Below are 23,631 nucleotides of genomic sequence, written 5' to 3'. Positions count from 1 at the left end.
ATGGCGGAGACCACAGAAAGGCAACATCGCAGGGCCAGGAGAGAAAAAGGAAATTGCTTGGACAGGTCTGTGACATTTGCTTTGGGGCAAATCCAGAAGGACCTTCAAACAGTACGCAGTTAGCAAATTTGGCTTTTTAAAAAATTATTTTCCTTGATTTGAAGAATGCCCAACTCCAGACCACTCAGCGCTTGGCATGATCAATAAGCCAGAAAAATAAAAGGGAATCATATGATATAAGTCCAGAAGGACCAAACACAAGCAAATCTGATGCTTATATTTCGAGGCTAGATTCCAACTTTATAAAAAATTAGATTTCTTGTGTTGATCTAGTTGAAGTCATCTTTGTATAATGTGCCCCAAATATGGGAGAACTCTGGATTAATTTGTTCTGTGCCCAGGTCTGGGGCAAGCGTGTAAAGGGACCAGTCTCCTGCTTGTGTTAACAACTGATGACTGATGATCCCATCCGTCTTTCCATCCGTCTGCCCATCCATCCGTCCATCTGTCTTTCTGGCCATAGTCTGTCTTGTCTGTCCATCTTTTTGTCCATCCATCCATTCATCCGTCCATCTATCATCCATCCCGCTATCAAATAACCAAGAGGCCTTTGATTATGCCAGCCCCAAGCCTTTTATTACATGACAGGAGAAGAACAGAGATGGAAAGGAGGACACCAGGTGATCCCCCTCTATTTGGAATCAAGTTGGGGGACAGGGAGCAATGCATCCAATGAAGAGGACATGTTGGGGAAAGATTTCTGGCCACTTTTAATAGCATGATCATTTTCCATCTTCTTTCTTACCCCCCTTCCATCTTAGAGGAAATCTACATATCCTGGATGTTATCCAATCTAACCATAGGGGAGAACCTGTTCCCTTAGAGAAGGCTGCTGGAATTAATATCCGTGAGATTTAACGCAGATAAGGGCAGCTAAGCACATAAAATATATTTTGAAAAGAATTACTACCTTGCCAATACCCCGGGGGTCAAAGGATTAACTAGATGCCTACAAATACGGCTTCTGTGCTTGGCAATGCGCTTTGCGGGAATGCAGGAATCCTGTTCCTTAATCCAAACTCTGGATTCAAAGGCAAACTGAAAATGCAACTTTGGTCCCTCTGTTTCCCCACAGAATTTTTATCCAGGGGAGCCCTTACCTCGCACAAGAGGCCCGAATCCTGCAAATTCAAAAGGCAGCACAGGAACAGCTGTAGAGAGAATGAAAAGACGCGTTGGTCCGTTAGGCTCGATTGGTGAGAAGCAGTACAGTGGTGGCATTAGAGAAGAGACGGGCAACTTCAGGGCAGGGTTAATGAAGGGCTCTGTCTTTGGATGGAAAAGAGGACCCAAAATATCGAGGGGGATGATTTTGGGCAACTTTGTGGTGGGTGGACTTCAACTCCCAGAATTCCCCAGCTAATAAGCCATCACTAAGAATTCTGGGAGTTGAAGTCCCCCCCCCCCCTCTCAGAGCTGCCCTGGTTGGGAAACACTGTTCTAAATTAAAGAGCTATGAAGCGCTTGGGGAATAAACCAGAAAAGGAGTTCTGGAGGGCAGGGGAGTGGGGCGGTGGCACCTGCGGGCTCCTCTTGAAAGCAGGTGAGTCTTTTATTTATTTATGCATACATCTTATTTATATAGCCGCCCATCTCTCTGGTTTGGGACTCTGGGCAGCGTGCCGTAAAACAGGCCATCCTAAAAACTAACAATTCAAATCCTACAATTAGAACAGTTTCCTGAGCTTGCACAGCCCCCCGGGAGAAAACGGGGCCGCCTGGGACTGGCAAGGAGAGGTGAGGTTTGCGTTCCCGGAGCACCCTCTCACACCTGGAACTGAGGCCCTGCAGAGTCCCAATACAAGCTGATCCTCTCCGGGCTCAGAAGGGACGCCGGGAAATGGGGAGGAGATCTCCCCAACCCCTTCCTGTCCAGCTCTGCCCAATCAGAGGCTTCCCCCTTGTCCACCCCGGGAATCCCCAAATGGGGAGACTTTCACGGCGAGGAGCCCTGGACGTTTTGGGCTGTGTTCGAAAGAGGAAGAGACACATACACACCCCTTTCCCCAACTTGCCAACCACAAAAAGGTCACGACTGATGCAGGATCCGACAGACCTGCCAGACGGTTTGGAAAGGTTTTGCGAAGGGCCCCGTGCGGGGTGGGGGGCGCAGGACTTACATTGGTGATGACTTTCAGTTTCTTGATGTAAGACGCTTCGGTGTGCAGCAGTTCCCAAATGGCTTCCTGCTGGTGGCACTGGCGTCGCGTCAGAGCCTGGGAGAAAGCAGCGAGGGGCAGATTTAACCTTACCCCCCTTGTAGGAAAATGATCAGCTTCTCTAAACAGGCATCGCCCAGCATGTTGGGATTTCAGCTCCCAGAATTCCCAAGCGCCACAGCTGGAATCCTGGGAGCTGCAGTTCCCCAACCTGGCAGCTCCTGATATGTTGGGACTTCAACTCCCAGAATTCCAAAGTGCCACTGTTGGAATTCTGGGAGTTGTAGTCCCAATGTCCCAGGAGGGAGAAGGTGGGAAGATCCTGCTGGGTGAGATCAAACGCTAGGCTCATGCCTGTTGCCAGCCGGAGGGAATCTATTTTCCCCGGCGTCCAGCATTCAGAGGCAGAAACTGGCAAATTTTGACTAATTTTGATGGAGTTTAGGCTACCGCTTCTATCAGCCATGGCCAATATGGCCAGGGGATGGGACTTGTAGTCAAGCACCACTCTTTCAAAGCAGGGCAACCCAGCCTCTCCTGCACCCAGACCCCAGACTCTTAAATTTGCTTGTGGCAAAGGAAGGGAGGGGAAAAAAGGAAGGAAGGAAGGAGGGTAGGAAGGAAGGAGTGGAAAAAAGAAAGAAAGAAAGAAAGAAAGAAAGAAAGAAAGAAAGAAAGAAAGAAAGAAAGAGAGGGAGGGAGGGAGGGAGGGAGGGGGGGGAAGGAAGGAGGGAGGGAGGGAGGGAGGGAGAGGAGAGGAGAGAGGAAAGGGAAAAGGGAGGGAAGGAGGGAGGGATCTGGAGTAATCCTCCAAGTCCGGCAGGGCACGAGACACCCCTGGCCAGCCTGCCCACTCACCTCCGTCCCCTCGATGATCTCCTGCCAGCTCTCCTCCAGCCTCAGGGCTGCCTCCTCCTCCTCCTCCTCCCCGTCTTTGTCTTCCCAGGAGTCCTGGTCGAAGCGCAGCCGGTCGGGGAACCGGGGCTGGCCAGGGGGTGCATAGGACTGCAGCCTGTTCTCCAGCTGCTCCATCTTTTCCTGCTCCTGGGGGTGGGGCAGAGGGAAGGCTAGAGAGGACCCCCCGCCATGGCCCAGAGGGAAGAGCCCATTCCCACCTGGGGAGCCGGGCAACGCAGCCAGCCCTCCCCTTTGCCTGGCCTGAACCGGGCTTCCTGGAGGGCTGCCCAGGAAGCGCGCCTAGCTGGGGGGAGCCCCTGCCCCAGCCTCTTCCTAAACCAGGTTCCCAGTTCCAACTCCTCAGGCAGAGAAGAAACAACTAACATTCCCTCTGGGGCTCAGCTGTCCCAGATGCTGGACCCCTGGGATGGACCCCCCCAATTTGAAGCGGCCACCCAGGCCGCCCCTTTCAAGCCCCCCCCGGGGTGGTCTTCTCCCTCTCTGCCCCCAGAAACCAAGGGTCCAAGCCCTTCTCTGAATTCCTCCCAGGGGGCTCAGCACCTAGAAAGGGACCGTTGCCCTTTAGTGCCATCGAGGGACGTCTAGCATCGAATCCCAGGAAGGAATAATCCCATCATATTCCCTGTTGGTCGGGGCCCCCTGGGCATTGCCTCTGGGTTTCAGCACCATATTGAAAGGGGGGGCACAGAGGAAAGGCCACCGGAGGGGATCCTCAAGGTCTGACCAACGCAACATGATTTTTGCATCGCTTGGAAACCACCCGAAACTTGGAAACCAGCCTTAAACAGCCTTTCCCTTTCTAACAGCCGCTTTGCTTGCAGGCCCAGCCGGGTCAGCGAAGGATGGGTGGGCATGAAAATGTGCAAGATGGCAGATGCAGGTCGCCTCAAAGCCCCACACTTACAAAAGGGGCTGAGCTTCCATCACATCACCATCTTGCAGTTTTTGGCCCCCTGCCCATGGTCAACCCTGAATACATGTCCTCGCTTAACGACCACAATTGGGACTGGAATTTTGGTTGCTAAGCGAAACAGTCATTAAGTGAATCCGACCCAATTTTACAACCTTTTTGTGGCGGTCATTAAGTGAATCACCGTGGGCATTAAGCGAACCATATGGTTATTAAGTGAATCACACAGTTCCCCATTGATTTTGCTTGCCAGAAGCTGGCCGGGAAGGTCAAAAATGGTGATCACATGACCACAGGACACTGCAACAGTCGTAAATGTGAACTGGTTGCCAAGCGCCCAAATTGTGATCATGTGACCACAGGGACATGTCATAAATGTGAGGACCAGTCACAAGTCAGTTTTTTCAGTGCCGTCATAAGTCCAAACTGTAACTAAACAAATGGTTGTTAAGCAAGGACTACCTTTACTGCAAGTTTCATTCCAAGAATTTTTTCCCTGGCACAGAATCTAGACATCGCTCCTTCTTCACCTAGAAATTTACTGTCTTTCTCCTTGTGTTTTTTTCTCCATGTAATTCCATTCTTATTTCTCTCCCTCTGCCCAAAAAATCTGAGTTTTTGTTCCCTCCAAGCACCCAAAAGGACACCAACCCAATTCCTCCTCCCTCCAATCCGCTGTTCCCAATCCGTTGGTATTCCCTGATAGTCTGCTCCTGCACATGGAGGCTCTATCTCAGGGAAGAACCCCCCACCCTTCTGCCAGGAAGGGATCAAAATCCTTCCTGGATCTCGGACCACCTTTCTCGAGAGTCAGTCCAGTCCAGTTGCGAAGACAGTCCAGTTGTCAATCTCCATGCACCATCTGCCACGAAAATCCTGAAAAATGGGACTTGGGGTACGTACCCTCGCAAAAGAGCTGCTGCTGCTGCCTGATCCGAAGAAGCCGCTAAAACGGCTGGCTGCTCGGTTCTTCCGCGTGTCCGGGCCATTGGGAATCGGGGAGGGGGCTGAAGGCTGCAGCAGATCCTGGTTTGGGATGTTGGAATCCCCAAGGAATTCATTCATGTTCTTCCTTTGCCTTCCAGGCACCTGCAAGGGGGAAGAAAGACCTGAGTGGCTGGTCAGAAGCAGAGAGATTTGGCGGAGGGAGACCCCCCTGGGACACCCCGGAAGAGCCAATGGAGCTGCTGGACAGCACCAGGACTTGATGTTTAGCAACCCCCTTTTCAAGAAAAGATTGGACAACCATTTGTCCAAGATGGTATGAGGATTCCTGCCTGGGGCAGGGGGATGGACTAGAAGACCTTCAAGGTCCCTACAATTTCTATGATTCTATTATTCTGTTCAGAGCAGAGAAGCTCAAATCATCCTTTTTTGCTTGTTGTTTGGACTCTGGGAAATGTTCTGCGCCCCCCCACCCCAGCCTTCCTTTCAACCCTCTTCCACCATCATGGCCAGAGTGTTCTGGGTTCAAAGCAAGACACCCCCCTTTTGTCTTTCCTCCAGAGTGCTGGTCTGTCCCCCAAATCTGTGGCATTCATCCCCTGCCCACCCAAAGCCTTTGACGTGCTTCCAGGGGGGGGCTCCCAAACCTACATCTACATCTACTAGATCTTCATCGCGTGCTCTGTCAACTACAGGTAGTCCTCGCTCAACAATCATTCGTTTAGTGACGGTTCGGACTTACAACGATGCTGAAAAAAACCAACTTACGACCGGTCCTCACACTTACAACCATAGCAGCATCCATGCAGTCACGTGATCACGCTTTGGACACTTGGCAACCGGGTTGCATTTATGACCGTCTCAGCGTCCTACAGTCACGTGATTGCCATTTTTGACATTTATTTATCTATTTATCAAATTCGTCACCGCCCATCTCCTTCAAATGGAGGGACTCTGTTCCCGGCCAGCTTCTGGCAAGCAAAATCAGTGGGGAACCATGTGATTCGCTTAACGATCACATGGTTTGCTTAATGACCGCCATGAAAAAGGTCATAAAATCAGGTCAGATTCGCTTAATGACCGCTTCGTTTAGCAACCAAAATTCTGGTCCCAACTGTGGTCGTTAAGTGAGGACGACCTGTAAAAGAAACTTATTCCTACTGTATTCCTCGCCAGCTTGCATTAGGACTGCTGGAGTTTTGGATCAAGCCAACCCACAAACGAGCATTAAATTGGAATCGATTTTAAAGGCTGGGGGGAAAGTGACCTCATTTCTTCTTCTCTGGGACCATGAAAAGCATCTTCTGTTAGCCTCCAATTTGATACTTCCTATAGCTGGAAGTCTCAGGACTTGGCTCACCTTCTCTGGATCCAAAACCAGCAGAAAAAGAGGCAGGCTTGATTGACATTGGGATGGGAGACCACCAGGAAATCTCAGAATTGCAGGAGAGATTGAAGTCAGGAAATCAGACCCAAAGACACGGACAAAACACACTTCTGGGTTGGTGCCACAAAAATCCCACAGGTGGGTCAAGAGTAACAAGTTGGAAGCTAAGCAGGCCCAAACCTATCCTTTTTGTACCAATGGATTTAAATTCTAAGCCACATTGGGAAGGAATCTGGCTGAAAAGTGGAACATGTGCAGCTTCTATGCGTCCTACCTTTTTATTCATTAACCAAACACACAGTTTTTCAATCCCACAAATTTAAGGTGCGTGGACCTCAACTCCCAGAATTCTCCAGCCAGCACGTGCGGACTTCACATCCCAGAATTCCCAGAATTCTGGGAGTTGAAATCCACCCCGCTTCAAGTTGCTGAGATCGAGAAAGACTGAGCTAACAATGAATTAATTAGATGATTAATCAGAGCCACAGAACGACAGCAGAAATCAAATCCGCACGTGCAAGCAGATTCTGCCCGATTTAAGTATGGTCAACTGCCATTTCGACCATCCTTGCAAGGAGAAGATCAAGTCCCTGGGGAAAGAGGACGCAGTTCAACCCACTCCCTGCAGAGCTTGCTTTCTACATGCAGGGCTGTCAACGATCCAAAAGGGAAGTTTCCCACCATCTGTTTCCCTGCCTCTGATTTTCTGTTGGACTCTTTCCAAGGCAGGCCAGAGAAGCAAGACGGGCGTGACCGTTCGGTTTGACAAATTCACTCAGCAAGGCTTATATCAAGTCTGGAAGTGGAACTGGAAGTGGGAACCCACAAGAGGAGACATCAAATAACTTGGGGTGGAATTTATTTTCCAAGATGATACCCTCAAGGGGCACAGATCTAGAGGGATCCAGCCGTTCACTTTTTCAGGCATCCAACAAGGTCCAGATTAAACCTGAATTTCTCCAACGGCCATATTTTCCACTTTACAGAGATATTTCTGTCCTCCCATTACAGGTAGTACTCGCTTAACGACCACAATTGGGACCGGAATTTCAGTTGCTAAGCGAAGTGGTCATTAAGTGCATCCAACTCAATTTTATGACCTTTTATGCAGCGGTCATTAAGCGAAGCATGCGGTTCCCTGTTGAGTTTGCTTGCCGGAAGCTGGCCGGGAAGGTTGAAAATGGTGATCACATGACCACATGATGCTGCGACGGTCATAAATGCAAACTGGTTGCAAAGCGCCCAAATCGTGATCACGTGATCATGGGGACGCTGTGAGGGTCATAAGTGTGAAGACCTGTCATAAGTCGGTTTTTTCAGCACTGCTGTAAGTCCGAACCGTCACTAAACAAATGGTTGTTAAGCGAGGACTACCTGTATCAGCCCAAAAGGTTTAGCAGGTTTTCCAAATTGCACAAAAACCCGCCGTGTCTAATTTATCTCATGCACAAACAAGGTGTTGGTGTTGGGGGGGGGTCTGTTTTTGCAGAGATCTCGCCCACCCACCTCCAAAAGATTCAGAGTAGCAAAGGATCATATAATTATAAAACTGTCAGGTCAAGGGCTGTAAAACCAGTTGTGTAAATCTAAAGAACCATAAAACAAGGGCCCAAAGGATTGCCTCTGGAACAAAGAAGTAAAATGAAATAAAATCATAAATGCCAAGAGGGGGTGAGACAGAAATGCAGATTACGATTCTGTTGGCTGAAAAGACAGCAGTCCCTAAAAAGAACAATTTTGCCATATGGCGGAAGACCATGAAAAGCACCGGTGTGTGCAGGGGATCAATAATAAATAATTAATGAACAATTACTCATAAATAATGAGTAATTATTAATTATTAATAAATCATTGATGAATAAATATTCAAAATAATATGTATTAATAATTACTTTATTATCCCGAACAATTATTCATCAAGAATTTATTAACAATTAATAATTACTTATTATTTAAATAAGAAATTGATAATAATGAAAATAGTATAAATAATAAATATTAAAAGCGTGTTGTGACACTGCAGTACAAACTCCACCCTTTACAGCCTTGTGTGCGCCACTGCAATGCATGCGGAAGGCTTTGATTAAAACAAGAGAATCGCAGAAGGGACCTCAGAGACCATCTAGTCCAACCCCCTTTCAAGGCAGGAGTCTGCCTTTACCGCCTCCACACACCCCCAGCGGTGAGGCCCAGTGCCAAACAGCTCTCCCCATTAGGAAATGCTTCCTGAAGTCCAACGGGATGTAAAGTCCTTGTCAATTCAAAGAATCATAAAACGGAAGGGCACCTTGAGGTCATCTAGATTCACCATTCCAGTGCGGCCAACTGATGCCATCCAGCCTCTGTTGAAACACCTCCAGCGAACGAGGGTCCTTGTCCCCTCAGCCCATCTCGTGCCCACATGGAGGCAAGGGTGAAGAAGCTCAGGGTCACACGTGGGAACCCTCGCAGGCCCATCTTCACGGGTCCCCTGCGCCCACCAGGCCAACAGCGAGTGTCTTCGCCAGCAGCTGCAAAGCCAAACCTTCAAAGGTACAAATGTTTATCCTGCCAGGCTAAGGGAAAGAGCACGGGCGGGCTTCTCGGGAACCTGGCCCCCCGGCCTCTGAGGATGAGAAGCCTGGCATTTGGCCAAGGCCATTGCTAGCCAGATCATCCAGAGTAAGGATCAAAGTCTGTGGAAAAGTCATGTTCTTAATAGCCCTTGAAAGCCTGATAAATTCCCAGAGCAGCCCTACGTGCCCATGGACTGGCCTGGGGCTGATTTTACTCTTTATTTCCTAGAATCCTAGAATTGGAAGGGACCTCAGAGGTCATCTAGTCCAACCCCCTGCCTGCCCAGGGTAGGAATCCTCAAACCATCCCAGGCAAATAGCTCTCTGATCTCAAATTGAAAACCTCCAATTTGTCTGGTTTGAGGCTCCGGGATCACCCACAACTTCAGGAGGATCCTATCCGCTGAATGCGTGTTACCTTTTTATTTGGGGTCTCGGAGATCCCAATGCAGCACAAAGCTATTTCCCCGCACAACAGCCCTGTGCGGTAGACTAGGCTGGCCACTCAGCGCACTTTCATAGCCACGGTGTCAGATCCCCCCGATCAAAGTTTTCACAGAAACCCTTATCGGAGCATCTCCCATCATTTCCTTCTCCAAGGAATGGAGTCCGTGTCGCCAGATGTGAAGGGGTGTGAAGTTGGAGTGTGGTTTATTATGGCTATGGAGGACATCAAGGACGCGGGGTTGAGATATGCCAGGAATACCATCTGGATGCGGGGTGTGTGTGTGTGACATAGTTTCATGGGGAAGGGGACTAACTAAGGGAATGTAGTTTTTAAGTTAGGTTTGAGCAGGAAATCTTTATCCGCAGCTTGCCTTCTGTACCATTCATTACACTTCATTAAAACAGTTAAAGGAATCCCAGCCTCTTGACTGTGATTGTGTGAATGCTCGAATGACCAGGTGCTGACACAGGCAGACTACAAGCACTCCAAAGTCCAACACCAACACCAAGCCACCTCCATTCCTGACCGAGAAAATACATTTGAACTTCCTTTCAAACAAACTCCAATTTGCCAGCCGAAACTGGGAACCATTTGCTCAAATGCCATTTGCGTTTGGCTCAGGTCGGGTCCAAAGGGCTCAAATTATCACTTGGGAAGAAAAAGGAAGCACGCAAGGTTAGTTTTAACGTTGATTAGTTTGCGGTGGCTTCACATATGCGTTTGACAAACCCGTGGTTTGCCGTATTAAGCAAGCTCAGGTTTCTAATCCCTATGAGGGTTGAAAAGCCCAGAAATTACAGACTTACACACTGTCCCGGTCTCCAACGTCTAGGCTGGCTACATGGCCTGTCTCGGACCAGATGCTCTCGTTCCACCTGATGGCTCCAGCTGGCTTCTGCTTTGTGGCAGAAGTCCCTGCAGGGTCTTGCCAGCCGCCGGGAGGGTCCACCCTTCTCAGATCGAGAATTGTACAGCTGGATCCGAGCGGCAACGAAACCCGGTGCTATGTCCAGCTTCCAGCCAAAGGGTTCATCAGGGAGATATTGGAAGCGTGCATAATGGGGTTGTGAGCACTCGCTGTTGATGGGAACGTCCCACCTCCTCCATTTGGGGCTGAACATGGCTGGATCCTCTAGCACTGCATGGTTCTCACCAAGGGAGACGACTCACTGTCCTGGGCGCAGAGTCCAAACAGCAGAGAGCAAACCCTGTTCCTGAGGGTCGCACGCTTGGCCAAGGTGTCGTAGCTCTGACTCCAAGCTCAGCTGGCTGGGAGAAGGTCAATCAGGTCCCCAAAGAGGGCTGATGGACTTTGGCAGCCTCAGCTTACCCAAAAGGCTTGGAATAAAGCAGAAACGCTGAGCAGCACAAAAATGAGAGGCTGCAGTCTCGGGGGCTCGTCAGATGCAGGCTGGACTGAGGCTGAGCTCAGCTTTGGGAGAAGCTGTCACCAGCCGTGACAGGGCGGCACTTCCTGGTTCTTGTGCGAAACTGGGCAGAGCAGAGTCCCTAAAGTACTCCAAAGGTCAGGCTCTGGAGCAGCTAAAGTTCTCTTATAGTAGCCAATCAATCAATCAGAATTTCTTTACTGTCCAAGACCAAACACCGGGAACCGGATGGCAAGGAAGAGAACTCCCAGTTGTTCTTTGCCGTAATTTTTCTTGTCGGCCAGAATCACAAATTGTGAGAGGGGCAGGCCTTAGAAGTCTTTTAATGAAATCGACAAGCTAAATAGGCTGAATCGTAACACCAAACCAAGCTCAAAGAAGTTGGACTTTACCAGCAACTATAGCACAGAGCAAGCAAAGCTCTGATAATTTAATTTAATTTAATTTAATTTAATAGTAAAGTAAAGTAAAGTAAAGTAAAGTAAAGTAAAGTAAAGTAAAGTAAAGTAAAGTAAAGTAAAGTAAAGTAAAGTAAAGTAAAGTAAATAAAGCTGCTTTTGAGCTGAACTCTAGGACCTATCCATTTTGGTAGGGCTAGTAGTGAGTTCTCATGGCTTTCTTTCAACCTCCTGGACTGGCTTCCAATTTTGGAATCTCCTGTTGGTCTTCCATCCAAGCATTAACCCACTTCCTGCCAGCTTTCCGAGATCAGCCAAGGTTGGTCATGTGCTGCCACCTGCCTGTTGGTAATAATGAATAGCAGGCAGAAACATCAACGCTCCTTTCTCAGCAAGGCTGTGGAGAAGTGGTTCCGGAAGGGACAGATCTTAGCTGTTGCTCTAGAAATCCACAAATGGGGAAGTGATGTCATCATGGCTTGTACCAGTAGAAGGAGAAGTGTAAAATAAAACAAGGGAAGATTTTCTGCCTGGTAAAGACAGAAGTGCAGCCAGCATGCCAGCTTTCGCCCACCTGATGTGACCGAAGAAACCTGGATGTCTCTTCTTGGATGAACGACCGGGCAATCCATTTTCAGTAACCCTCCAGGATGAGCATCGATCAAGAATATAAGGACCCCCAACAATGCCTGCAGCTGGATCTTTGGAGAACATTTCTTTTATTCCTAAGACAAACGGCTATGCCAACTCTAGCCAGTGAGCACAAGGCAAATAGGGTGGTACAGACCCAGATTTCAGGCACTGTAGAATCATACCTGCTACATTTCACATTGCTGGCGGGACATACAATTCCACACTACTCTACAAGTAAAGCCAGGGAAAAGAAGCAAGGTTCAACACTCTGCTAAGTGGCTACATGCAAAATGTGCCGCTGCAAGCAGACCGCCAGGTGCTATGAATCCTAATGTTCCAAAACATCTGGAGGGCACATTGGAGAAGGCCGGTATCAAACTCCTGATGTCCCTTATCGACAACGGTATCAGTTTTATTTCCTACAAAACTAACATCTGATTTTATTTATGATGAACGACTACTGCCTCTTTTTGATTGTATGTTCACCTCGGCTTTTAACAACTATTCAAGGTGTGTTGTGGTCCTTGAACTCCAATCCAAAGACACGTGTTCTCCAGCTGGTTTTGCAGTTCAATATTATGGAAGACTCCTAATGCTGTTAGGGTGATGTTAGGAAGGCCCGGAGGAGGAGTGGGCTCCTCTTCTCTGGATGTGGTCAAGCAGAAGTCTCCAATGCGTTGATTTGGATGAGTGCACTAAGCAGGGGGTTGGGGTTGGACTTGATGACCTCAAGAGCCCCTTTCAGCTCAAGAATTCTATTGTGTATGTGTGTATACATACTCAAATACACAGATATGGGGAGGGTGTATAATTATGAACACACCACTCTGCTGTTGTAAAACCACACCCACATAGCTTATAGTCGAGGAAAATGATGCAAAGCAGGGCAAATTTGTTGCTTTAAAAGACAGAGAAGCCAGTGTAAAATGCAAAGGTGGCCTTCTCCAGAGCTTAAAGAACAAAAGAATCATGGGATCCTAGAAAAGGAAGCTAAGAAGGGACTTTAGAGATCATCTACTCCAGCCTTCCTATCCAGTGCAGGAATCCAAATCAAAGCACAGAATCTTGGGATGGAAGGATTGGAAGGGACCTTGGAGGTCATCTAGTCCAACCCTCTTCCTGGTGCAGGCATGCAAATTAAAGCACAGAATCCAAGAATTTAAGTGTTAAAAAGAGATCATCTAGTCCAACCCTCTGTCCAATGCAGGAACCCAAATCACAGCACAGAATCATAGAATGGAAAGGTTGGAAGGGACCTTGGAGATCATCTAGCCAAAACCCCGGCCCAGTGCAGGAATTCAAAGCATAGAATCTTTCATCAGAAGCGTTGGGAGGGTCCTGGAGATCATCCAGTCCATCATCCAGTCCATCTGGGATGGAGGAGCAAATGCAGACAGTGAGCAATGAGGGGGTCAAAAGGTGTGGGTTACACATACCCAATCACCCCTTTTGTAGTCCAGATGGGACCCCCCCTCCAGAATAGACAGAGCCAAAATGTTCAATCTGTTTATGGGGAGGGGGTTTCAAATGGCAAAAACCTCAGGGTGAGGGTACCCATTTCTCCACTTTAAAGAGCGAAGTCCAAGGTGGGGGGTATGGAAGGGAAAAATGGGTGCCCTAATCTAGGGCATCCTTGCCTCTTAAAATCCCATTTTCCTCCCCAAATACAGGGAGTCCTCACTTAATGACCATAATTGGGACTGGAATTTTGGTTGCTAGGCAAAGTGGTCATTAAGTGAATCACCACAGGCATTAAGCGACCCATGTGGTCATTAAGCAAACCACATGGTTCCTCACTGATTTTGCTTGCCAGAAGCTGGCTGGAAAGATTGGAAATGGCAATCGCGTGACCCCAGGACACCGTGATGGTCATAAACGTGAACCGGTCGCCAAGCACCCAAATCGTGATCGCGTGAGCATGGGGGACGCGGCAACGGCCATAAGTGTGAGGACTGGTCGTAAGTCGTTTTTTCCAGCACTCTTTTAAGTCCGAACCATCACTAAACGAATGGTTGTTAAGTGAGGACTACCTGTATAGCTCACCCTCACTGCTCCCCCCCAGAAGGCCCTCAAAAGCAAACAGGTTACATTGAAGCTTCAAGAAAAAGTCCCCTTTTGTTTCCTAGGTCCCCCTGATGCTATGTCCACCTTGGCCTGATAAGGTAACAACATCCAGACAAGGTAGTCTCAGCCCCAGACAGCAGCATCAAATGCGGCCCCTTCCCCCTGATGGGCCATTCCCCGATTCATCTACTTCTGGACACGGGGAGACCAGGGGGAGGGGAGCCCCATGCGGCCCCCCAACTCACCAAGACATCAGCGGCACTTTCCTGGCGAACCGAGAGCTGCTCCAGACGATCCAGAGACGGGGTGGCGAGGAAGGAGGGGCTGATGCCCACTGGGCGCAGAATGGGCAAACTCAAGGATTTGCTGTCCTTCACCGCCTCTTCAACCCTCAGATCATTCCCCGGCTTGGCTGCAACGGAGGAAGAAACACTGGACCAGCTGCTACGAAAGCTGCTTCCTGGGGCTCCGCATGGAAGGGCTGGGGGCTTGGGGGGCCTTGGGGCAGAGCAGAGCGCTCCTCCAAGAGGGTGCCCTCCAGAGGGCGCAGCATGGGTGAGATTATTCAATTATTATTATTATATAAGATTTTATTATTTTATGTAATAAGATCATTACATCGTTGATCCAGGCCAGGACAATATTTCTCTGGCCCGAAAAAGACCATCACAGCATCTTTTCTCTCCTACCACCTTGATATTTTCCAGTGCGGGGCCAGTTCCCCAATCAAAAACAGGATCAATGATCTAGTCAGTTTCACCAGGCTGGGAGAAACTTCCAGCTTGATTTTCCTTATTTGCAGAGCAGTGTTTCTCAAGCTTGGCAACTTTAAGATGGGTGGACTTCAACTCCCAGAATCCCCTAGCCAGCATAGCTAGACCAGGATGCTGGGAATAAACATCCCTCTAAACCACCTGATTAATCGCAATTTTTAAAAACCGCCTCCATCTTGCAAAACGGAGATTGGATTGTCACCTTAAATTTATTGCTTGGTTTTAACTCTTCTACGCCACCCAGAATCACTGCTATGAGACTCTAGCTGGCGCCACATAGGATTGGGGCCTTGGTGGTCATCTAGCCCAACCCCCTGAGACTGGGCGTGTGGCTAAATTCATCAAAGAGAATAGGCTGAATCGAACTGAACCAAATGGAATTGAATCGGATCTTTATTTTGGTCTATCACCACAAACGGCGAACCTATAAAGCACGTGGCACACATCAATCGAGTGTAAATATGTACGTAAAACCCACGGCCTAAATAAAAATAATTGATTGCTCAGGGATAATTGATTGATTAGGGATAATTGATTGATTAGGGAAGCACGTCAATCCAATGGCAGCCCTACCTTTCACCCGGAGGTAATGTCCTCCGAACCGGTAGGCTTCGAAGTTGAGCGAGAGCGGGGTGTTGGACTGGTCCAAATAAATATCCACTTTGGACAGATCAATGCCTTTCTGCTCAAACACCGGCAGCAGGACCTCGCTGGATTTTCCAAAAAAGAACACCCCCCCCAAAAAGCAGGCAGAAATTCAGCAGGTGACTGTACTCAGCAGACAGATATCTGCCCCCAAAGAATATTACACTAAAAATGTGGACACATATTATTTTATTTATTTATGTATTATTATTTATTTCATTTAGAAAATGCATACGGCCACCCATCCTCAATGCGTAACTCTGGGCAGCTGACAAACCAAGGTAGATTAAAGCTGCATAACACCCCCCCCCCACAAACCATAGTTATACTTAAAAATTATCCAGTACAACGTTTGTGAGTCAGACTGGGGTCACTATAGCATAACGTAACACGGTTTGTAAATTGTAGCTTAGGGTAACGTGTGAACACAAGCAGTCATGGTTTATTCGACAAACTGTCGTTAAACAAACTTGGTTTAGAAGCCAGTGCAAACTCAGCCACTGTCTTCGGCAGTCACGAAGATGCATTTCTTGCATCCTAGCCTTCAAAATGCCACAAAGGCTTCCGAATTCTGTTTCACCCTGAGATATATTTTAGAAAGCCGAAGAGACAGTGAGGTTCTGAGCCTTAAATTACATTTATCCTCTTTTGGAGCACAACCTCTAAAGCTAATTATTTATGAAACTCTTATCTTGCTCAGAGGGAGGGCAGAATAAAAGGAAGTTTTGCAAGTGAGCTGTTACACTTCACTTGTACATCTCTTCAAAATACACCGAACCGGCCTTGTATATTTTAACAATGGCAAGGATTCTAAGACCCCTTTTATCGGAAAAGATTCTTGAGCCCCTCTATGGAAGAGCTGCCAACCAAATTATGGACGTATGCTTTCACATCTAGACTAACTTCATATTTAAAAAATAAATCTGATCTGGAGTTCCATTCTATTTTAAAACCGCATTTAGACTACAATTCTACATGTGGATGGGGCTCATCCAAATTCGGGGTTTTAGAGTTTATATTTTAATTTGATATACAGTCTACCTATTAGTTACAGTATTCTCTTAACGTGTTCCTTATTCTCTATCATTTTTCTTTTCCTCTTACCGACTTCACTTGTGTTAACCAAGTATTCTTAGAGTTCAGCAGAAACACGTTTTGATTACAGTTAGTCCTTGCTTAACGACCACAACTGGGACTGGAATTTTGGTTGCTAAGCAAACTGGTCATTAAGTGAATCCGACCCAATTTTATGACCTTTGTGTGGTGGTCATTAAGTGAATCACCACAGGCATTAAGCAGACCATGTGGTCGTTAAGCGAATCACATGGTTTCCAATTGATTTTGCTTGACAGAAGCCATCTGGGAAGGTCGAAAATGGCAATCACGTGGCTACGTGACACTGAGACGGTCATAAATGTGAACCGGTTGCCAAGTGCCCAAATTGCGACCACATGAGCAAGGGGATGCTGCGATGGTCGTAAATGTGAGGACTAGTCGCAGGTTGGTTTTTTCCAGCACCGTCGTAAGTCCGAACCATCATTAAACGAATGGTTGTTAAGCAAGGACCACCTGCAGTGTATGAAACGTCTTAACCGAATTTTAAGCTTTTAATGCTGCATTAGACTATATTAGCCACGTGACATTGTAGATTTGTTGGTTATCTGCCCTGTTTTATTGCTTATATTTTATTTATTTATTTTCAGATTTTTATCACCACCCATCTCCCCCAAAAGGGGGGGTATCGGATTATTGTTATTGTTATTATTGTTATTACTATCTACGCTATCTCGTTTTTATATCCTTTTAAACTTGTGTTAGTATTGTTTTTTCCCTTTTCCTTTGAAAATTTTAAGATGTAGCTTGAAAAAACAGATTAAAAAAAAACATGGAAACCCTGCAAAAAGACATAAAGGGTTTGTGACATCATAGCATGTCACAAAGCTTAGTTTTTCTGACACACACACAAACATGTATGTGTGTGTAGGCTTATATTATAGCCATGTTATACTATGGCAAAGTTTTTCTCAAAGCTAATGTGCCCTCTCAAATTGTGTTAGAGCTGTTGCCCAATGTATCAAGAACATTTCCCAAGTTCTACAATTTCTAGGTATGTGGACTTCAACTCCCAGAGTTCTCATCCACGGCTGGCTGTGGAATTCTGGGAGTTGAAGTCCAGATGCCTAGAAATAGCTACGATTGGAAACACTGATCTAGAGGGTGCCAGTGAAGGGTGCTGGAGAGAATCCTTTCAGAATGGAATACTTCAGAATATTTTCAAAAGAAAAACCATCACGTGGCCAGATCGTGAGGGTTAAGTGGGGCAGCGGGCCAGGCAGAACTTCCATTGCCTAGAGAAAAGGGCAATTCAGAAACTTTTCTTACCCTAAAGATTTCTTCTTCATGGCTGGGGCAATCTCCGTTTTGATGTCCACGTTCAAATCAAACTTCAGAGTGAAATATTCCTTGCTAGGATCCTGGGGGAGAAATGCTTTTTTTTAAGTTGTAAGGTTTTCAAAGTCTTTTTAAAGGTTTTTTTAAGGAGGTGTCAGTCACCAAGACAGAAGATTCATTTAGCACAATGCTTCTCAAACTCGGCAACTTTAAGACATGTGGACTTCGACTCCCAGAATTCCCCAGCCAGCATGCTGGCTGGGGAATTCTGGGAGTCGAAGTCCACATGTCTTAAAGTTGCCGAGTTTGAGAAACACTGATTTAGCACTTTTGTTTAAACTATTATTATCTGTTCTTTGTGGGACTGCCCGCAAAGGCGACCCAGAAGCCAAGCTGGTACATCTGCTTGCTGGTGGGTGAGAGCCATTACAGCAGGATAGTCCTGAGCGGAGGGTTGGACTGGATGACCTCTGAGGGGCCTATCAACTCAATGATATTGTGGGAGCTGCCGTTTGGCCTCTGGGTCCAATTCAAGAAAGCCATCCCATTTGAGCAAGCTGAGAGGGGATAATTAAAAATTCCACAGCATGGTGGGAATTCACAAACAGGCCTTCTTGGCAGTAAACCCTATTCTCTGTAAATGATTACTTCTTATCTCTTCGCTCGGATTCTTCGCTTGATAAATAAGACCGTCCCACCACAATGTGCTTCAGTCTGTCTTGTGTGTGTCGCACATTGTGGCACAAGCATGAGCTTTTGCAGCACACTACTGCGAAAAACCCATGTTAAAAATGTAAGAAACTGGGATTATAATGCGGCTAGATCGCAGACACACGTAACCTAAGGTGCCCGGTCGTGATCCATCAGGAGCTCTGAGGAAGCCTGGAGGAAACCTATGGTTAATCCCTGCAACTGGCATTCGGTGGTATACTGCACCCCCATATGGAAGCTCCATTTATGCAACAAGGCGAATCCTTTGGGATGGATCATTCAAGAGCCTCCCTTCCTCTGTAGGGCAGCCTGGTCAGGCTCCAGGGGGGCCACTGAAAGAGCTGCATTGGCAGAACATCCTGAGGCAGGTTAGTTTTAAACCTGGTTGTGGCTTGTCGTGCAAAGCAAGATGTGGGTTAGCTTACGATGCAATGCAGAGAAGAGGTTTAGGAACTGGGTTAGGGGTGCTCTATAGCCCTGGCCATGTAAGGTAGTCCTCACTTAATGACCACAATTGGGACTGGAATTTCAGTTGCTAAGCAAAGCAGTCATTAAGCAAATCTGACCCAATTTTATGACCTTTTTGCAGTGGTCGTTAAGTGAATCACCACAGTTACTAAGTGAACCACATGGTTGTTAAGCAAATCACGCAGTTCCCTGTTGATTTTGCTTGCCGGAAGCTGGCTGGAAAGGTTGAAAATGGCGATCACGTGACCATGGGACACTGCAATGGTTGTAAATGCGAACTGGCTGCCAAGCACCTGAATCGTGATCACATGACCGTGGGGATGCTGTGACAGTCGTAAGTGCAAGGACCAGTCAGAAGCCGTTATTTTCAGCACCGCCGTAAGTCTGAACCATCACTAAACGAATGGGTGTTAAGCGAGGACTACCTGTATACTTTTCTCCTTCTTTAATGCAGGCAGCAAGATTTTTGCCTGCCTTTCTCACTGGTGACACCCCCGGAATGCCAGGAGGTCACCTTACAGGAGTGCTTGTCTTACAAAGGGGCACCCTTCCTCCATCTTTCCTCGCCCCTGCACCCGCCGTCTCCCAGGAGCTTCTGGGCATCTCCAGAAAAAGGCCAGCCATGAATTATAGGCTCTGGAGTGAAAGCCAGTGTCGACCAACAGCCTTACATCCGTATGTCTCCTCGTTCCCTTCTTGAGCTGCTTTCGGGCTAAATTCCTTTTTTCCCTGCAAGAAACAAGGAAGGAAATGGAACTGGGGTTACAACACAGCGCCTCAGCCCATCTCACTGCTCCACCCAAATGGAGAAAGCTGGGTGGCGGGGGAGTGGCTTTTCCCAACATCAGCCCTGGGAAACCACCTTTCCCTGCATTCCGAAAGCTAGCTCGCCAGGAAATCCGTTCCCTGAGGGACTAGCTTTCTAAGTGAGGGGTGTTTTGCTGAAGGGGCCGCCTCTGGGCCGGCCTTCCCTACACTCACCCTTTCCCATCAATCAGCTGTTCGTCTTCCTCTTCCAGATCCGAGGCAGGGCTAGTGCGTGGCGGGCAGGACCGGGTGGAGATGTTCCGTGCCAGGATAGACCCTGAAGACAGAGTTACAGGGCAGTTTATCACAGAACAGGGACTCGGGGTCCCATTCACACATTCCTCTTCCCTCGGGGCGTTGGAGAGATTCCCTACCCTGCCAAATTTCCTTTTACTCTCTAATCTTATCAAAAGGCATCGGATTCCACAAACTGCAGCTCGGTTTCATCCGATGCGCGGATGCTAGAATTCCGCATCGGGGAAATTCAACGTGCGAATCCTACATTGTGCCTTGTTGGGCAAGCGTCGAGCTAAAAGACCAGGTATTCCAGCAGAGGACAGCAAGAAACCTCTGGGAAATGTCCAGACTGGGCAAGAAGGCAGTGGATGTTGCCTGCCCCTTTCCCAGCGATTAATATTTCTCTCCATCATCATATAGAAGTTGCCATTTATAGATTTTCTTTCAAGGGGATGGGAAGCCGGCAAATCATCCGGTTCCGAAAAGCAACCCGTGCCTTCTAGGTCTGGATTAACTGGGCCCCAGGTGAGCAGTTATGTGCTTGTTTCCCAAGTCTGATGAGAAATGAGCTTCCACACACAGAGGCAGTATACCTCTGAACAGCAGCTGCTCTGCAGGTCAATCAACCAATTGCCCAAACATTTCCTGTGGGTTTCCTAGAGTTATCCAGGTGGGCCAGTTGTCCAGATTATGTGGACTCATTTTGCAGGGAAGGCTGGATTTTAATAAGGGTCTGCAACAAGCCTTCGGGCCAAATCCGGCCAGTTAAAGAGCACCGTGCATGAGCCGCGCCAGCTAAGCCTCCCTCTCACCCAGCAAGGCCTCGGTCATCACCTGGAGGCAGCAGGTCAAAGCGGATGTGCCTGTCAAAGTGCATCACCCCGTGGAACTGCCCGTCACACGTCTCACACAAGTGCAGGGGGCTGTTGTGATTCAGCTGCTCACATCTGGCGTGGTGACACACCTGGAAGGGCAAAAGGGAGAAGAAGGGAAGATGGCAGGGTCAAGATGAGCCGTTCAGGGCCGGAAGAGGCGAAGGTGGGAAAGTGAGGCTTCTCACATGGGGGAGAAAATGGATACACCCAACTGGGAAACTGGGGACCTCTGGGGTGGCAGCCCTGTTTAAAAGAAATCCCAACATACGACAATGCAGCTAAAAGGCCTGTTTGCAAATTACATCTGTACGGGGGAGACTTATTTTTAGACTACTGTCAAGTCAAGGAACGTCAATCAAAGGTCCATGCCATCCGTTTGGTCCACAGCAATAAATAAAGCAAGGCTTCTGAAGGGCATTCAAGTGAAGGAAGAGGCATTCTCTTGCAGGCATGAGAAGAGAAATTCCCTAGCAGACAAGTGAAGAAAGAGGCATTCTCTTGCAGAAATATAAAGAAGAGAAACTATCTTGCAGACATGTGAACGAAGAGAAATTCTCTTGCAAAGAAGGAAGAAGCATTTTCTTGCAGACATGAGATGGAAGAGGCATTCTTTTGCAGACATGCGAAGGAAGAGAAATTATCTTGCAGATATGTAAAGAATGAGAAATTATCTTGCACACACGTGAAGGAAGCGAAGTCATCTTGCATGCTAGTGTAGCAAGAGGCATTCTCTTGCAGACAAATAAGAAGCATCTGTTGTATACAAGGGAAGGAAGAGGAATTCTCCTGCATACAAATAAAATAAGCATTCTCTTGCATACAAGTAAAGGAAGAGGCATCCTCTTGCATACAAGTAAAGGAAGAGGCATCCTCTTGCATACAAGTAAAGGAAGAGGCATCCTCTTGCATACAAGTAAAGGAAGAGGCATCCTCTTGCATACAAGTAAGGGAAGAGGCATCCTCTTGCATACAAGTAAAGGAAGAGGCATCCTCTTGCATACAAGTAAAGGAAGAGGCATCCTCTTGCATACAAGTAAAGGAAGAGGCATCCTCTTGCATACAAATAAAAGGGGAAAAATCATTATCTTCCACATACATGAAAGAATCGCAGGAGTGCTATGAATTACATTAGCTTCCAACGGCACAGACCTGCAGGACACCAGGTTCGAGAATTCCTCAGAGACTAAAATGGCTTCTTTAATCTGGAACCCATGTGCATGTGGGAAGCCATTTTAGCATAAGGACTACCACATTTAAAAACAAACCTGGATTCTATCCTTTGGTGCAGTCACACCTTCCCTTCATATGCTGCCCTCCCATTTCCTTGTGCAAATTTATTGAGCACTGACTTTGTTCACAAAATGTCTTCTGCTCCCCATTCTAATTTCATAAAAACACAGGTGGGGGGGTGTCCATCCGTTTGTCCCTCAGGAGGTCAGTTCCAAGCTCCCAGCTTCTTTCACTACTCAGAAAGCATCACACAAGCTGGGAGGAATCTCAGAGGTCATCTAGTCCAACCTCATGCTCAGTGAAGAATCTGCACCAGCATTTGGGGTGGCTGTTCCCAATATGCACAGGTTGTGGGTGTGGATCCTCCGCCACCTCATCTCACCTATCAACACACAACACTCAAGGATGGGTAAGATCAGCATGCCCAGTGACATGGAAATATCTTTAACTGCACCCCTGAAGCCTTTACTCAACGACCACAATTGGGACCAGAATTTCAGTTCTAAGCAAAGCAAATCCAACCCAATTTTACGACCATTTTTAGGTTGGTCGTTAAGTGAATCACCACAGGTGTTATGCAAACCACGTGGTCGTTAAGCAAATCACACAGTTCCCCCAACTGGCCAGGAAGGTTGAAAATGGCAATCACGTGACCAAGGGACGGGGATGCTGTGATGGTCGTATGTGTGAGGACCAGTTGTAAGTCAGTTTTTTCAGTACTGTCCAAACCATCACTAAACGAACGGTTGTTAAGTGAGGACTACCTGTATATACAAAGATGCCCATTGAGTGCAACAGAGGAAATTATCTCGCATTTCCCCACCAAAACAGCCGCCAGTGCCCTATGGCTGCACTACGATTGGGGCATCCAGTCCAATCTTCCCCAGCTGAGCATCCCCTGGCTGGGAATGATGGGACTTGCAGTCTGAGGGCCTGGAGGATGGTTAATTGGGCCAAGGCACTGATTCTCTACAACTGTGGGTAGATATCAGCTATTTCTATCACCCTTTCTGACCCTTGAAAAAAAAAGCAGAATGAAAATATAACTGTAGGCCAGCTGGCAGATTCTGATCCAGCACTGTTTCCTTCCTTAGAACAGGAAAAGAAAAGTTGAAACTTCATAGTTTCATTTCACAGCCTGAAATGTTGAGTTAGGATTTCTGGTGTTTGTGGATGAATTAAACCCATCCTGCCATCAGCAGACTAAACTACATACAATTATTATAGATCATTGGGATCGGTTGATTTTCTAAAACCATTACCTAACGCTTATCAAACACAGAATGCAAATGTAATACACGCTTGTAGACAACTTACAGGAAAATACAAAATATTCAAAATATTCTAAGCATTCACCCCTCTAACATTTGGCTGGGGAAATTCAGAGAATTTTTCCAAGCACATTCAATTCAGCACATATCGTTTTGCTAAAGACCACTGCCCATCCACATGATGGAACCAAAATGCATTTTTGCCCAGTGGAGAGATTAATCCCATTTTCCTGTTTCAAAATTCAGTTTTTCCAGGTGAATCCAGATCAGAGACCCAAGCCTTCTGAAACTTAACAAGGGTCATCCTGCTAACGGAGAAAAATAATACTAAATACCGTGGCCCACATGTAGAATTTCC

General features: G+C 47.3%; 1 protein-coding gene across 1 annotated transcript in view; it reads right to left on the bottom strand.

Moving 5' to 3' along the window:
• PLEKHG5 (pleckstrin homology and RhoGEF domain containing G5) overlaps positions 1-23,631 on the bottom strand; it is a 48,977-nt gene that overhangs the window by 13,184 nt on the left and 12,162 nt on the right. Inside the window, exons 2-11 of the mRNA XM_063317504.1 lie at positions 20,732-20,861; positions 19,835-19,937; positions 19,525-19,582; positions 17,666-17,757; positions 15,212-15,348; positions 14,111-14,277; positions 4,951-5,136; positions 3,078-3,263; positions 2,181-2,276; positions 1,161-1,211 (exon numbers count right to left, since the gene is read on the bottom strand). Of these exons, the coding sequence (XP_063173574.1) occupies positions 1,161-1,211; positions 2,181-2,276; positions 3,078-3,263; positions 4,951-5,136; positions 14,111-14,277; positions 15,212-15,348; positions 17,666-17,757; positions 19,525-19,582; positions 19,835-19,937; positions 20,732-20,774 (1,119 nt within the window). The 5' untranslated portion in view covers positions 20,775-20,861. The remainder of the gene's footprint in view (positions 1-1,160; positions 1,212-2,180; positions 2,277-3,077; positions 3,264-4,950; positions 5,137-14,110; positions 14,278-15,211; positions 15,349-17,665; positions 17,758-19,524; positions 19,583-19,834; positions 19,938-20,731; positions 20,862-23,631) is intronic.

The sequence above is a fragment of the Candoia aspera genome, chromosome 18 (genome assembly GCF_035149785.1).
Source record: "Candoia aspera isolate rCanAsp1 chromosome 18, rCanAsp1.hap2, whole genome shotgun sequence".
NCBI lineage: Eukaryota > Metazoa > Chordata > Lepidosauria > Squamata > Boidae > Candoia > Candoia aspera.
Note: the sequence above shows the minus strand (reverse complement) of the source record. Positions and strands in the feature narration are given on the sequence as shown.